Source organism: Siphateles boraxobius, unplaced genomic scaffold (assembly GCF_051911475.1).
Source record: "Siphateles boraxobius isolate OS27281-9 unplaced genomic scaffold, OSU_SipBor_1 49, whole genome shotgun sequence".
In the NCBI taxonomy this organism is placed as follows: Eukaryota; Metazoa; Chordata; class Actinopteri; order Cypriniformes; family Leuciscidae; genus Siphateles; species Siphateles boraxobius.
Window position 1 is genome coordinate 3,526,392 of NW_027509130.1, and position 15,175 is coordinate 3,541,566.

General features: G+C 35.8%; 1 protein-coding gene across 3 annotated transcripts in view; it reads right to left on the reverse strand.

Annotated features, from left to right (window-relative positions):
- The window catches only part of myh9b (myosin, heavy chain 9b, non-muscle), a 67,546-nt gene that overhangs the window by 32,467 nt on the left and 19,904 nt on the right, over window positions 1-15,175 (reverse strand). The window contains exons 4-13 of one of the 3 annotated variants that reach the window (XM_077202115.1): window positions 13,155-13,182; window positions 12,963-13,056; window positions 11,491-11,511; window positions 10,001-10,093; window positions 9,051-9,114; window positions 8,311-8,409; window positions 8,082-8,225; window positions 3,318-3,413; window positions 2,416-2,687; window positions 1,186-1,359 (exon numbers count right to left, since the gene is read on the reverse strand). In XM_077202115.1, coding sequence (XP_077058230.1) covers window positions 1,186-1,359; window positions 2,416-2,687; window positions 3,318-3,413; window positions 8,082-8,225; window positions 8,311-8,409; window positions 9,051-9,114; window positions 10,001-10,093; window positions 11,491-11,511; window positions 12,963-13,056; window positions 13,155-13,182 — 1,085 coding nt within the window. Of the gene's footprint in view, window positions 1-1,185; window positions 1,360-2,415; window positions 2,688-3,317; window positions 3,414-8,081; window positions 8,226-8,310; window positions 8,410-9,050; window positions 9,115-10,000; window positions 10,094-11,490; window positions 11,512-12,936; window positions 13,057-13,154; window positions 13,183-15,175 lie in introns of all 3 variants that reach the window. The other 2 variants (XM_077202117.1, XM_077202116.1) reach the window with 2 other exon arrangements.

Below are 15,175 nucleotides of genomic sequence, written 5' to 3' on the forward strand. Positions count from 1 at the left end.
TAACGGATATCCAAGTTCTCGAATCCCAATTGTAAATGGTAAACATCTGGATCTGAATAATATCTATCCACACATGAAAACAGCTCCAGTAAAGGTCACGTGATCATTCTAAGAGTCGCGTGATTGGTCAAGATGTTAACAAATAATAAAGGTCCAAAATTTTATTCTATTCGTCATCCTAAAAATTCGTAGAACCTTGCACACTGAGTCCGATGCGTATTAATTAATTTGTTTGGGAAAAAATTTGCTAAACAATACAAAATGGAGTCTTCAAGCAGTGAGGATGATTTTGTTGTCCTCTCTCTTCTTAAAAAGAGAAAAGAAAGGAAATGTTGGGTCCATCCAATCCTGAGATTGCGAATTCCACCTCATTATCAAGGAGCTGCGGGGATTATCCCGAGCGATTCAAAGTTTACTTCAGGATGTCAGTGGACAATACTGGAGCCAGATATTAAAAAGGAGACCACCAATTCCCGTGAATCAATTGACCCTGAACAGTTCTGGATTTTGGCGTTCGCTTGTACGGTGGCTCTGAACTGTAAAAACACCTCTCAAAATGCTTTCATTTTCATTTTTGTCCTTTTGGAAACCATGTAAAACCAACTTTCTACCTACATCAACAGAAAATCATAAAGACATAATGCAAATGATTTCAGGACTTTTAAAATAATGGATCCCAAGTTTTGGGATGATGAAAATAGCTCTATTAAAGGTCACGTGATCGTTTTAGAAGTCACATGATTGGTGGAGCCATTGAGAAATAATAACGGTTGTGGTTTTCCTGCTCTAAACAGTTTTTCTAAGATGATCTACCAGGTAAACCCTGGCTCCATTGGCTGGTAGTCCAGCTAATCACCGTGGAGCAGCTAAAGGCCATTTCTGACCTGCTAAAACCAAGTAAAACCACCTACTACCCGTCTATCTTCATCAACAGAAGATAACGAGGACATCATGGAAATCAAACTAGCATTCAGTATTTTTAAAGTAATGGCTTTCCAAGTTCGATTCCCAATAAAAAACAGGTCTATTGAAAGTCATGTGATCGTTCTAGGAGTCGTGTGATTGGTGCAGAGACACTAACAGGCATCTAGATTCCCAAGTTTCCTAATCTTAAACATGGAAACAGCCCCATTAGATGTCAGGTGACTGTTCTAGGAGGCGTGTGATTGGTTGAGAGACACTCACGGGTTTCTCGATGAGGTCGATGCAGGGCTGCAGGTCGAGGCCGAAGTCGATGAAGCTCCACTCGATGCCCTCGCGCTGGTACTCCTCCTGCTCCAGGATGAACATTGTGTGGTTGAACAGCTGCTGGAGCTTCTCGTTGGTGTAGTTAATGCACATCTGCTCGAACGAGTTCAGCTGCGGAGACGAACACACACACACACACACACACACACACACACACACACACACACACACAGGAATGATGGTTAATCCCACTGTAGACGAGATACATTGCTTTGTTCTATTCCTCATTCGTGAGCCGCTATGGATAAAAGCATCTGCTAAATTAATTACGTGTGTAATTACATGTAAACCTTTGAGAAGGAAATTACATCACATTTTTAGGTGTATGAACTCTTAGGCCACAATATAAATTTAAAGTTATTTAAATTATTTTCATTTTAATAATGATAAATTGAATAGTTTAATTCATTCATAACAATCATAACCAGATACATTTATAGGAAAATGTTAAATTCCTTTATGAGAAAACCATGTTTGAATGTTTTTTTTTCATTTAAGGCTGACATATGATGTGACTTCATTTACAAAATGTGTGTATTTTTAGACCCATTTTCTTATGTATATGTTAAAGAAATATGAATACGAAAAGCTAAACGATATGTTTTTCTTCAGGTTTTAAGATGTCATCTTTAAAGGTGCATTGTGTAATATTTATATCTGTTGATAGAATATATGTTGATAGTTATGTATAGCAATATCATATACATAACTATGTTTTAAGTATAGTATAAAGACCTTACATAATGAACCGTTATGTTTTTATTACCTTATATTAAGCAGTTTCTCTCTACACACCGATTCTCCTTGAATCGACATGTTTCTACAGTGGCCCTGAACGGACAAACGCGTTTCGCCACTATTCTGTTCTTCGTGCAAAAGATCTAGCTAAAGTCAGCGAATACTGACACAATGATGAACAAGTAACAATAATATTCGCAATAACATCGTTTTACAGAATTATTAAGTAAGCCTAATTTCTTAATTTATCTTTGTAAAGAAACCTCATTGCTAAACTGGCTACTCTCTGCTGTCTCAGACGACGACATCACTTCCTGTCGGCCACCGTAACTTCTGTTGGGTGCAATTTGCAACCTCACCACTAGATGCCGCTAAAGATTACACACTGCACCTTTAATATAAAATCTAACATGAACAATCAATCCGTACGTCGAAGATCTCGAAGCCGGCGATGTCCAGGATGCCGATGAAGGAGGCGCCCTGACGCTTGGTCTTATCCAGGGCTTTGTTGATGCGCATCACCAGCCAGCGAAACATCCTCTCGTACGTGGCTTTGGCCAGAGCCTCCACCGCGAACTCAGCCTGCTCCTGCGTCTGGGCCTTCTGCACGTAATCACGGCCCACTTTGATCCGGGGCGAGAGGATGGCGCGCGTGAAATCGGTCACGTTCATGCCCATCAAATGACACACCTTCTGCGCGGCTGGAGAAGCGGAGAGAGAGACGATTAGAGATATTCAATCTGATGACAGTCGGTTACTGGGTTACCTTCTGTAACCTGCTTGACTAACATGATCTACCAGGCAGTGCTGTTATTATTATTAACAAAAACTACAACTATTCATTTATTTGTGTAAAATATAAAAATAATCATTAATTCAAAATATTAATAAAGACCAAAAATAAAATAGTAAAAATACAAAAATAAAAACGAATATCTAAACGAATAAAACTCTAACTTCACTAAAATGACAAAATAAATGTACTGTACACAACTTTTTATTAAAAAAGAGAAATGATGCCTTGGGAACTAACTGCAAATACATTTAAACTACAAAAACACACAACAAGATTCTGACACCTTCTGAGCGCTGAAGACGTAAAGGTAGAGTCGATTAGAGATACAATCTAAAGACTTAAAATGATCAAAATAAAAACTAATTCGAAACTTTATTAAAGACTATAATAGCATAACTCTACTAGATCAACCTTGGCCTGCTATTCGCTGGAGGTTGAGCTAATTAACCATCTAATGACCATTTTTGACCTTCCAGAGACCATGTGAAACCACTGAGTTAGTGCTAAACCAGACGTGTGTGTGTGTGACGATCACCTGTATCATCAGGCATGGAGGCCTGGTCCGAGTGCCGCTCCTTCTTGAAGGACATGTTCCCCAGCTGGAGCACAGACGACATGACCTTCAGCAGACCTGCAGGGGGCGACACACACACACACACACATTACACTCCCTTAACCCTCTGGGGACGGATTGGGCGGTACCGCCCAAAAGAGCGCACAGAGATATGAGAGAGATACCGAACAATTATAATATATATATATATATATATATATATATACACACACACATTCAATTATAGCATTATTTATTGTTTTAGCACTTTTATGATGGCTAGCAGTAAACGATTTACGGTGGAACAAGCTCTGGAACAATTACTGGAGAGTGACGAGGAGAAAGCATTGCTTAGAAAATTCTAAGCATTCCTAAGAAAAACGCCTGGGACTATTTGTAAATAAAGTAACATTTTTCATTGTTCTTTACTCATTTTATATAACAATTACACATGTCTGTCAAGCAAAGGCTTTGACAAATATATTTTTGTTCAAAAACTGTTCACTATTGTGTGATTTTCAGAAATAAATGCCAAAAATCGAATTTCCGTTTTTGAAATTCTCTAGTTTATTGTACATTTTCACCAGGGCCACACGCAATCTGCGGACTTTGTTTGTGATTTCTGTGCTGAATTTTTGGAAAAATCTGCAGAATTATGCGGAATGGTTTTAATAATTGTGTATATATATATATATATATATATATATATATATATATACAATAAAATATATTATTGTTTATAGCAATATATATATATATATATGACTTTTTTTAGCTTTTTTTGTTGTTGCATTTTTGGAAAAATCTGTGGAACTATTTTAAATTTGTTAAAAAGATCTTAGAGTATTAGAAATGAAAACATTACAAAATATTCACTTAACTTTTATTTGAGGTTCACAATACAAATGCAAATAGAACTTTTATTTTGACGGGTTTCTGAGTGTATCTGACGATGAAAGCGGAGATGAGCGCGTACTTGAGTATGTATAGTACACAAACCTACGCCGCTCATTTTCCCTTTCTGTTCTTTTGGCGAGCGGATTTGAGATGCTCCAGTGCCGTCTGTCACCTCAGGTAATCAACACAGTGTTGACAGTCTTTACAAAAAATAACTCCCCCATTCTCATAAAAAGCGTTCGCAAATTATTTTGCTCTGTCCTGTGCAGTGATTTTTGTAGACAAGTGACGTTTCCCTAATTCCTCCGCATTCAGTTTTATTTTAGACATTTTAAACATTCACTTTCTCATAAAAAAAAAATGAAACCTCAATCAGCACAGCCTACTACCCCTCACAATCGCACACGCGCAAGTTGTAGGCTACTTGTCAATGATGGTCGGGCACTACTACAATCTGCGGAAATCTGCGGAGGTTTCTGCGGAAGTCTGAGGGCGTGTATTCCGTGTGGGCCTGATTTTCACTCATACTTCCTTTATAAGCATATTACATGCGTGCTTATGTTAGCTTAGGGTCTTCTGAATTCATAGATACCAAACACATAGTGTTCCATCTCAATTACATATAGTTTATAAGCCCAAATGTAAAAATAGAGAAAACAGACCAAAATGAGCTTAGTCCCCATAGGGTTAAACACACTGCAGGCACATGATACTACACACTTCGTTGGGATTTGTTTGAATTTTAACTATTCCGATTCTTATCGATTCCGATTCTTATTGATTCCTAATTTTGATTCCAACAAGGTAATAAAATAAAAAAAAGATTTAAAATATCTTTCACATTTAATATTATTGCAAAATATTTAATAGTAGCTGAATATCATAAACAAAAATCAACAAGCTAAAGAACACTTACACACAAGGCCTGTGGTTTAAAAATAGGCTACCATAGAAAAATAACTAGTATAAATAATATACATTTCAATCATTATTAAAGACTAGTAAACACTCAGTAATTAAAAAAGAGCAAATAAAAAATAAGAATGGCAACAACTCAATATACAGGGTATCTGCACACTTTATAAGGTCAAATTTAAGGCTTTTTAAGACCTTTTTAAGACCTGAAGAAATCAAAATTAATACCGTACATTAGGGGGCGTGCAATATTGACAAAAATATGTCTCAATATTTTCAAAGTTTCGTTGATGATAATTAGATGATATTTTACTGATTATGTTTGTGTACCATGGCTGGTTTAAGCCTGTTGTTGACAGCTGACTCACAAAGATATTCATATTTTTCATATTCTATGCAGATGTCAGTTCACAGCAGTGAAAGAAATTAACATTTTTTAATTAAAGGCCAATATTTGCAACCTTAAATTGAGTTCCAGGGGCATTTTCACCCATATATGGACTTTTTTTTTTACTTAGAGCTATGCATCACCTTTTATGTCAAATTCTAACATTCAAATTAAATTATATTAGAATAATAACACAATACCTCTGTTACCAGTTAAATTAAATCATTAAATCAAAATCCATCTTTGCAGTGCAGAGGAGACACAGAAGCAGCATCAGAACTGGCATTAATATATTTACACTATATTTACACATTTACAATTGCATTAATAGAGCTATGATATATTAAATTCTTTCAATTCTTCAATTCTTAATTCAATATTTAAATATGATGAACTGATTTCTAATTGTAACATTTTTAATTACAAGGTACTTTAAATGGGAAACTAATACCGCCAGTTGGCGGGGGCAAGTCCACGTCTCAGGGAGTCATTCATTCAACCGATTTGTTCAAACGGCCGATTCATTCAAGAAGTGCAAGTGATTGTTCATTGAATCGTTAAAATGATTCGCTCAAAACCATAGACTGTAAAAAAACGCGGATTTCAGTCAATAAATCATCGCTGTTGTTGCATTGAGACTCTGCTATGGTTTCATTTTGAAATTCTCGTCAGCGAAATAAAGGGAAAACAAACAATATTGACAATATTGTTCATAAAACGTAACTCACAATGTTAATTTAACTGTTATATAAAATAAATATCATATTTGCTATTGTGCAAGGGAAAACAGCCCTCTTGCTGATGTTATATTGTATGATAACAACATATGATATATAAAATACAAAAACTTTATAGGCCCTACGTCTATAAGGGAACATACCTATAACTGCACTGACATATCACACAGTGAAATCAAGCATGAGAGACAAATGCGATGTCAGCTCGCAGTGCGCCCTCGTACATAGTTAACATTAAAGGGTTAGTTCACCCAAAAATGAAAATTAAGTCATTAATTACTCACCCCCATGCTGTACCAACCCCGTAAGACCTTCGTTCATCTTCGGAACACAAATGAAGATATTTTTGATTAAATCTGAGAGCTGGATCACTGCTACATAGGCTGCCAGAGGGAATGAAACTTGACGGCCCAGAAAGTCATTAAAGAAAATGTTTAAATATTCCATGTGCCTACAGTGGCTCAACTATAAGTTTATCAAGCGACGAGAATACTTTTTTTCCGAAAAAAAAACATAATAACGACTTTATTCGACTATTCCTTTTCATTCCTTGTGGGCCTGAGACGAGAGTTCAAGAGATTTCCACGACGCATGCGCGAGAACTGAGAAGAGAACGTTCTTCTTCTAATACTTCTTGTTCAGTTCTCGCGCATGCGTCGTGGAAATCTCTTGAACTCTCGTCTCAGGCCCACAAGGAATGAAAAGGAATAGTCGAATAAAGTCGTTATTATGTTTTTTTTTCGGAAAAAAAGTATTCTCGTCGCTTGATAAACTTATAGTTGAGCCACTGTAGGCACATGGAATATTTAAACATTTTCTTTAATGACTTTCTGGGCCGTCAAGTTTCATTCCCTCTGGCAGCCTATGTAGCAGTGATCCACCTCTCAGATTTAATCAAAAATATCTTCATTTGTGTTCCGAAGATGAACGAAGGTCTTACGGGGTTGGTACAGCATGGGGGTGAGTAATTAATGACTTAATTTTCATTTTTGGGTGAACTAACCCTTTAAAGTAAAACAATGATTACAATATCATAATATACAATACACATCGCACACCACTTACGCACATAAAGAATGAACTTACAATTTAACTGAAATTAACCAGCTTTCTTCTCCTCTCCTGCTGTTTCGCGAGCAGGAGACAGACGTAATGCTGGCGCGAATGTGACGCGAAATGTCACATGAATGAGCAAATAAACAAAGAACGAATAATTTAAAAAAAAGTACGCTAATTAGATAGTTTTAATTTGGAAAACATTTAGATATGTCTAAGTCAAATTGCCATCGAAAATTTCAGACCTTTCATAAGTAAAAATAAGACTTTTTATGGCCTTTAATTTTTTTAATCTAATTTAAGACTTTTTAAGGACACCCTGATATAGATACGAGTGAAATAAAGAGTGTTTTAATATTTTCAGTTATTCAAGTATAAAATAACTGCAATTTATAAATAAAATATACATTACAAATATAGTTACAAAAGTTATTCAGTCAAGAACGAGTGAATTTTCTTGTCGTTTGATTAGTGTTATTTATTATCAAGACGGCAGTTGCTGTCACTGTAAGAGTTGCCCAAAAGTTACACACGTCCCGCGCTTGACTGGTTTAAAATCACATTTTCTGTGAGCAAACTTTAGATGTGTTTGCAGCGCACGAGTCGTCTCACACCTGAATGGTTTAACGTCATATTGAAATGCTCACAAAGGAATAGATAAGACGAATAGAAATTTACATTTTATAACAAGTATCTGATTCCAGCATTCGATTCGATTACCCTCTCTATACGCACACACACACACACACTCACCGATCTGCTCCTCCTCCGCAATGCTCATGATCCTCATGGCCTCCATGGTCTCCAGGTACATGTCTCGGTCCTGCTGTCCCGGGATCGTCACGTTCCCGTTGGACAGGAACCGGTACTTATTGTAGCCCTCAAGACACAGTTCAGCTGATGGGCAGAGAAACAGAAACAGAGACTGAGTCTCGTGCTGAAGAGCTGAGATCAGACTCGTGAAACACACACACACACTCACAGCGCAGTTTGTCTCCGGCGCCGGTCAGCATGTAGTAGAACATGTGGAAGGCTCGCTCTTCTTTGGCTTGACGGATCGCGCGGGACTTTTCCAACAGGTCTGACGCTCTAGTCAAGGACTGACACACCAGTGTTCGATGAAGAGCTGTCCTGCGACTCCATGCAGCGCTACAATGCTAACAGCCAATCAGAACGCGTCTCAGCTCTGGCCTCATTAATTATTCATGCTCTATATACAGTCACAGAAACTATCGTTAGCCCTTTTTAGTTTCAGATCATTAAAAGCAAGTCGTGCTAATGTTATCAACCTCATAAATATGCAAATAAGCCATCGTTACTTTCACCATGACTTAATTTCCAGCGTAAAGCAGCAATTTTTTTCAGGTTTAAAACATCATCATCATATTAATGAGCAAATTACTACATTCCTAACAAGTTTAACATGTTGCTAGCATGATTTAACGCATTGCTAACAAGCTTCTAGTATGATTTAACACGTTGCTAGCATGATTTAGTACAATGCTAGCATGCTGTATCATATTGCTAATATGATTTAGCACATTTATAGCATGTTTATACGTGTTGCTAACATGATTGAACTTATTTGTTAAAATTATGATTTAGCGCATTGCTAACAAGCTTCTAGTATGATTTAACACGTTGCTAGCATGATTTAGTACTTTGCCATGCAAATAACCCATCGTTACTTTCACCATCATATTAACGACCACATAAAGATACAAGTTTCAATGTTGGCTCCAACGATGTAGCCGTTAACGTCAAAGTTGATTCTGATGAACTTGCCCTGAAACACAGAAGAGACAGAAGATAAATCACATGTATTGACTGTTTTAAGTTGAATAATTCAAACATCACAATGTCAATTAATAAACATTTAATAGGCAAATGCTTTTTACAAGATTTAACATGTAGCTAACATGATTAAGTACAATGCTAGCATGTTGTATCATATATTTAACATGTTGTTAACATGATTCTAGTAAGATTTAACACATTGCTAGCACAATTTAAGATGTTGATAGCAATTTTTAACATGTTGCTGACATGATTTAACATATTTGTTAGAATGATGATTAAGCACATTGCTAACATGCTTCAAGTATGATTTAACACGTTGCTAGCATGATTTACCACGTTTTATAACATGATTCTAGTAAGATTTAACACATTGCTAGCATGATTTTAACACGTACCGCACATATTTTACACATTACTAGCATGATTTAACAAGTTACGCACATATTTTACACAGTGCTAGCAAAAAAAAAAGACATTCATTTAACATATTCATAACATGTTTTAACATATTGATAGCATGCTTTAACATGTTGCGAACATGATTTAATATATTTGTTAGAATGATGATTAAGCACATTGCTAACACGTTGCTAGCATGATTTAACATGTTGCTAGCATTATTTTAGTAAGATTTAACACATTGCTAGTATCATTTAACCCGTTGCTCACATATTTTACACAGCGCTAGCATGATTTCACACCTTTGCTAACATGTTTCTAGTACGCTTGCTAGGATGTCTCTGAATGTTGCCAGATAATTAGCATAATTCGAGAGTTTCCAATCAGTCTATTAATTTATTCATGTAAACAGTTGTGTATGTTTGAGTTGCTGAATCAACCGCTGTAATGTGTAAGTGCTAAGCGGGTCTTACGAATCGAGAGGAGTTGTCGTTCTTGACGGTCTTGGCGTTGCCGAAGGCTTCGAGGATGGGATTGGCCTGCAGCAACTGCTTCTCCAGCTCGCCCTGTGCTCAAACACAGCCATCATCAGACATGTGACTTCAAAACAACCAATCACGGTGAAGAAGAGCTCCTCAGCGCAACATCGCAAGCTGTTCGCACACAAACCAGCTGAAACAAACACACAGATGAAGCGCGGTCTGATCCCCAATCCCAAACAACACCGAGTGAGCGGCCCGTCACCTCTGAACACAACACACACACACACATTCACTTTCAACGCACAACTCTTACCTGGATTAGTATTAAAATATGAATAAAAACTATAATAAATTTTGTGGTGACGAAACACAAAAAAGCTACTAAAACTTCAACCAAAAATAAAGTGAAATTGTTTTTTTTTTACATAAAAACAAATTCAGAATATTAATAATAATAATAATAGCATATCTGGTGGTAACAAAAACAACAAAATTACTAAAACTTCAGCCATAATGAAAATTAAAATGGCATTCTCTAGACTTTAAAGGAATGTGACATTCTTAGATGAATTTATCAAATAAAAATATTTATATATATGCTTCTGTTAATTATACATAATTATACATAAATTGTCCATTTCAGCAAAGTCTATGTTTCTAGGTGGATGGACTTCCAGTGGGCGGAGCCTAATCCATAAGCTCTGATGTAACCATCTCATTTGCATTGACTAAACTCCTACCCCATCAACAACATCACTCTAGATGACCCTCCTCCTAGGGGGCGGAGCCTAAACCATTAGCTCTGATGACCATATCATTTACATGGACTAAAATACGCCCACATTAATCTCCAGTTTATAATATATCTTCCATTGCACAAATGTTTAACTAGTACTGTGTCTTCAAGTTACACTAACCAGGAGAATCGTCTTGTTGCACTCATGTAAGCATGAGATCTCCCTGTAAAGCGTTTCACATGCTCTTGTAAAGCAAGTCTCGTTAAACCCACAAAAAACATTCCAGCAGCATGAGGTTTGTGTTTCCCAACATCGCTGACCTCATGAGTCCCGCCGCAGGAGGTGTGTGTGTGTGTGTTCGCTCACACACACACACACACACACACACACACACACACACACACACACACACACACACACACACACACACACACACACACACACACACACACACAAGTTCTCAAACCCAGATCCCACGAGCGCAGAAACACACACACAGACGCAGCACGGGATTCAGACGGACGACACTGAGATATTATTTGCACTTAAATCAAGTGCATTCACCACTAAGTTCTCAAAATTATCTGGTTTTCTTTCTGCCAGACACTATTGTGATGAGACTGACTGGTTCTCAGGGTCGTGCGTCTGTGTTTCGGCTTCATTGGTTCACCCAGCAGCAGGGAGATTAGGGATACGGGATGGGAGATGGGAATAAGACGGAGATGGAGAGATGATGAGACTCACATGTGACAGGATGGAGATGCTCTGTTGGTACAAAGAGAAAATACTCAAACCTTCAACTTACACACACACCGGGTCTCTGTCCAGATCCATTCCAGGATGACTGATCAGAAACATTAGAATCCCAGAAAAACACACCGAATGAACATCATTTGTTTTTCCCAAAACACTCTGGATTGATTATTCTTCCATGAACAGGGAACAAATGAGGACAAGCGTATTGGCAAACCTGCGCTAGTCGAGCTCAATACTTCAACACGGTTAATGAAGCCACGCCAGATCTAAATCGGCTGCAGACTAGAGACACTTTTTTAAAATCTGCAACCCGGTTACAAAATCTAAAACTTTATTTTATGTATATTCCAATATGAAAAAATAATTATGTTATAAGGTATTAAATCTGATTGAATATGCTGAAATGCATTTCAAATGGCTTGCAAAAAAAAGTATAATATAAATAATAAATTAAAAGATAAATTGTTTTTTATATTCAATATATTACAATGAGTAAATAAATAAATGGTTTTAAATATGATATATAAAAAATACTATATACAGAAATATGGCCTAACAAGGCTTGCAAAAATAATTGAATTAATCAATTTATCTTCCTTTCATATGTAATGTATATTACAATATGCAAAAAAGGTATGTTAAAACAAACAAAAATAAATACATTTAATTATCAAATTTATCAATAAATGTATTATTTAATGTATGTATAGTTAATGTATTATAAAATGTGAAAAAATAATGCATGTTAAAAATAAATAAATTTAAATCTGATTGAAATGATATGCATAAATACGGCCCAACAGGCTCACAAAAAAAATGTATAAAATAAATAAATGAATAAACAACCTATATTTTATTACAATTTTTCCTATTTAATGTATATTATAATGTGCAAAACATATGCATACAAAAAATATAAATCCAAAAATAATTATATTTAATTATAAAATAAATAAATGTATATGTTATTTAATTATATATATAACATTAATATTTGTTACACTAAAAATAAATAAATAAAAGGTTGTAAATCTGACTGAAACCATAGGCAGAAATATGGGCCAATTAGTTTGTACCAATATATGTCTATGTATACATTTTAACTAGCTTAATTTTAATTGTAAATGGTGTAATTTCCAGAAGGTTAGGCACCACTAGTGTCCAGCGGTCTTTGGCTCAGTTGAAGCGAATGCCTCTGACTGACATTAGGATGAGGAAGTGACGTCACGACGATGAGGAAGTGACGTCATCACTGATTAAACTGGACTGGGCGCTTCGGGACCTAATGGAGGATGATGTTTGTGATCTGCTTCAAACTCCCTGCCATCATCAAAACCAGCCAGATCTGATCTGATCTGATGATGTGAACCCAGATGAGAGATCATGGTGGAGAACGCATGAACGGTAAAGGAGGAAACTCCGCCTTTACTCCACTTCTGCCCGAGACGGAAGGAACTAACCTGGTCTTTCTTGGTCTTGTGAGACGAGGCCACGTGAGCCAGATACTGGATGACCTTCTTGGTGTTTTCTGTCTTTCCGGCTCCAGATTCACCCCTGAACACACATAGACAAACACACACGTGTGAGACATCAAGCACAGCTTTCATGGGCAAATCATAATCATAGAAGACATGCGAGACCATGTGACTCACGTGCAGAGAATCGATTGGTCCTCGCGGTCTGTTGGAGGAGAAGAACAAATAATTTACACAGTGCAAACACATTCGCTAAGCACTTCATTTCTCTCGTTTTATGTATTTTGAGTGAAACAGATTATTTGACAGGAAAATATATTTTTTGTATTTTATGTATACTTGTATTGTTCACTTTTTTCACACTTTTATTAATAGTTTCAAATCTATTTTACTTTATTTCATTGATTTTCTTTATGATTTTTTTTAAATGCAGAATGAGTTTTAGGTATTTTGAGTGAGGAAATGTGGCAGGAAGTAATACTTTTAGATTTTATTTTATATATGTTTGAACTTAAATGTTTTTTTTATTTCATTTTTATATACATTTTATAATTATACATATATATTATTAGATACAAATATATATATATATTTTTTTTTTTTCAAATATTTGTAAAAAAAATTATCTTTCTGAACTTCTTGTGGGTCCATAAGCCCTCTAGATCATTAAGATCTGCTGAGAAAGGAATGGTGCTGTTTGTACCACGCACAAAATACAAGCAACGGGGTGATAGGGCCTTTGCAATAGCTGCCCCAAAGCTATGGAATACGCTACCACTTTATATTAGGTCCGCTCCGACTATAGGCTCTTTTAAAGCCTTTTGAAATTTTACCTATTCCAAATGTCCTATTTAGGTGTAGAGGGATTTAGATTTAGGTGTTGTTTATTCTGTATATTTTTTTATTTCATATTTTAGAATTTTTTGTACAGCACTTTGGTACAACTAACCGTTGTTGGAATAGTGCTTTATAAATAAATAAATAAATTTAAATGGCGTATTTTAAGTAATGTTATTTGGCAGGAAATGATTTAGTAGTATATTTTTTATATTATACATACACATATTATTCATATTTTAGAATACTTTTATTGATTTCAATCTTGTTTTTATTAGAAAAGCAGTATCATTTTATGTATTTTGATTATTTGACAAGAAATATTAATTTTAAGAGATGTCTTATCGATCACAAGTTCAGTATGGAGTACCACAAGGCTCAGTACTAGGACCGCTGCTGTTCACTCTGTACATATGCTACCCTTAGGAGATATCATTAGGAAGCATGGCATTTCTGCAGAAGAAGAACATGAACTGATGATGACACATGATATGTGGATAAACTGAACAAGCTGAAGTTTGGCTGTAATGTTGTTCCTGTCAGTGTGTGTCAGTCATTGGTAATGTTGGTCAGTTGAATGAAGCTATAAATTGCTCCTGATGGAAAAACGCGCCTCTATCAAACCCTTCTGAGCTTCTGCAGCAGGAAGTGCTCAGACCACAAAACAGGAAGTCAAGATCTGGCAAGATCCTGTGACTGGAGAAGGAGCCGCCTTTCCAAAAAATGTACCAAAATAACTTTACTATATGACAAAACACACATTTTTAGAGATTAAACGGCCTATTAAATAAAGATTAATAAAACTCTTGATAAAGCAAAATTTTCAGGGATCCATTTCTTTTCATTTGATGCCACTTTATTTGTAAAAAACTTACTTTTGACTCAATAAACGCAACTATTAATAATATATAATATGGCACAGGAGTTTTTCTCACTCGTTTATAAATATGCTTTTTTTTAAATGTCATCTACAAATAACGTGGTGAAATTTTGTTACTATTTACATTTCAGGGAATAAATATGCTAAATTAATGATGTAATTACTACACTGGCATTCAAAGATTTGGGGTCAGTAAGTTTATTTAAAGAAATGAATGCTTTTATTCAGCAGTGTCACATTAAATAAAGGATCATGTGACACTGAAGACTGGAGTAATGATGCTGAAATTTCAGCTTTGATCGCTGGAATAGAATACACTTGAACAAATATTCAAATATAAACAGCTGTTTTAAATAATAATAACATTTCAGCGTTTTTACTGTATGTTTGTTCAAATAAATGCAGCCTTGTTCAACTTTAAACATGAACTGTGAGCAGTAATGAGACACATGTCTTGTAAAGCCTCCACACGAGCGCCTGC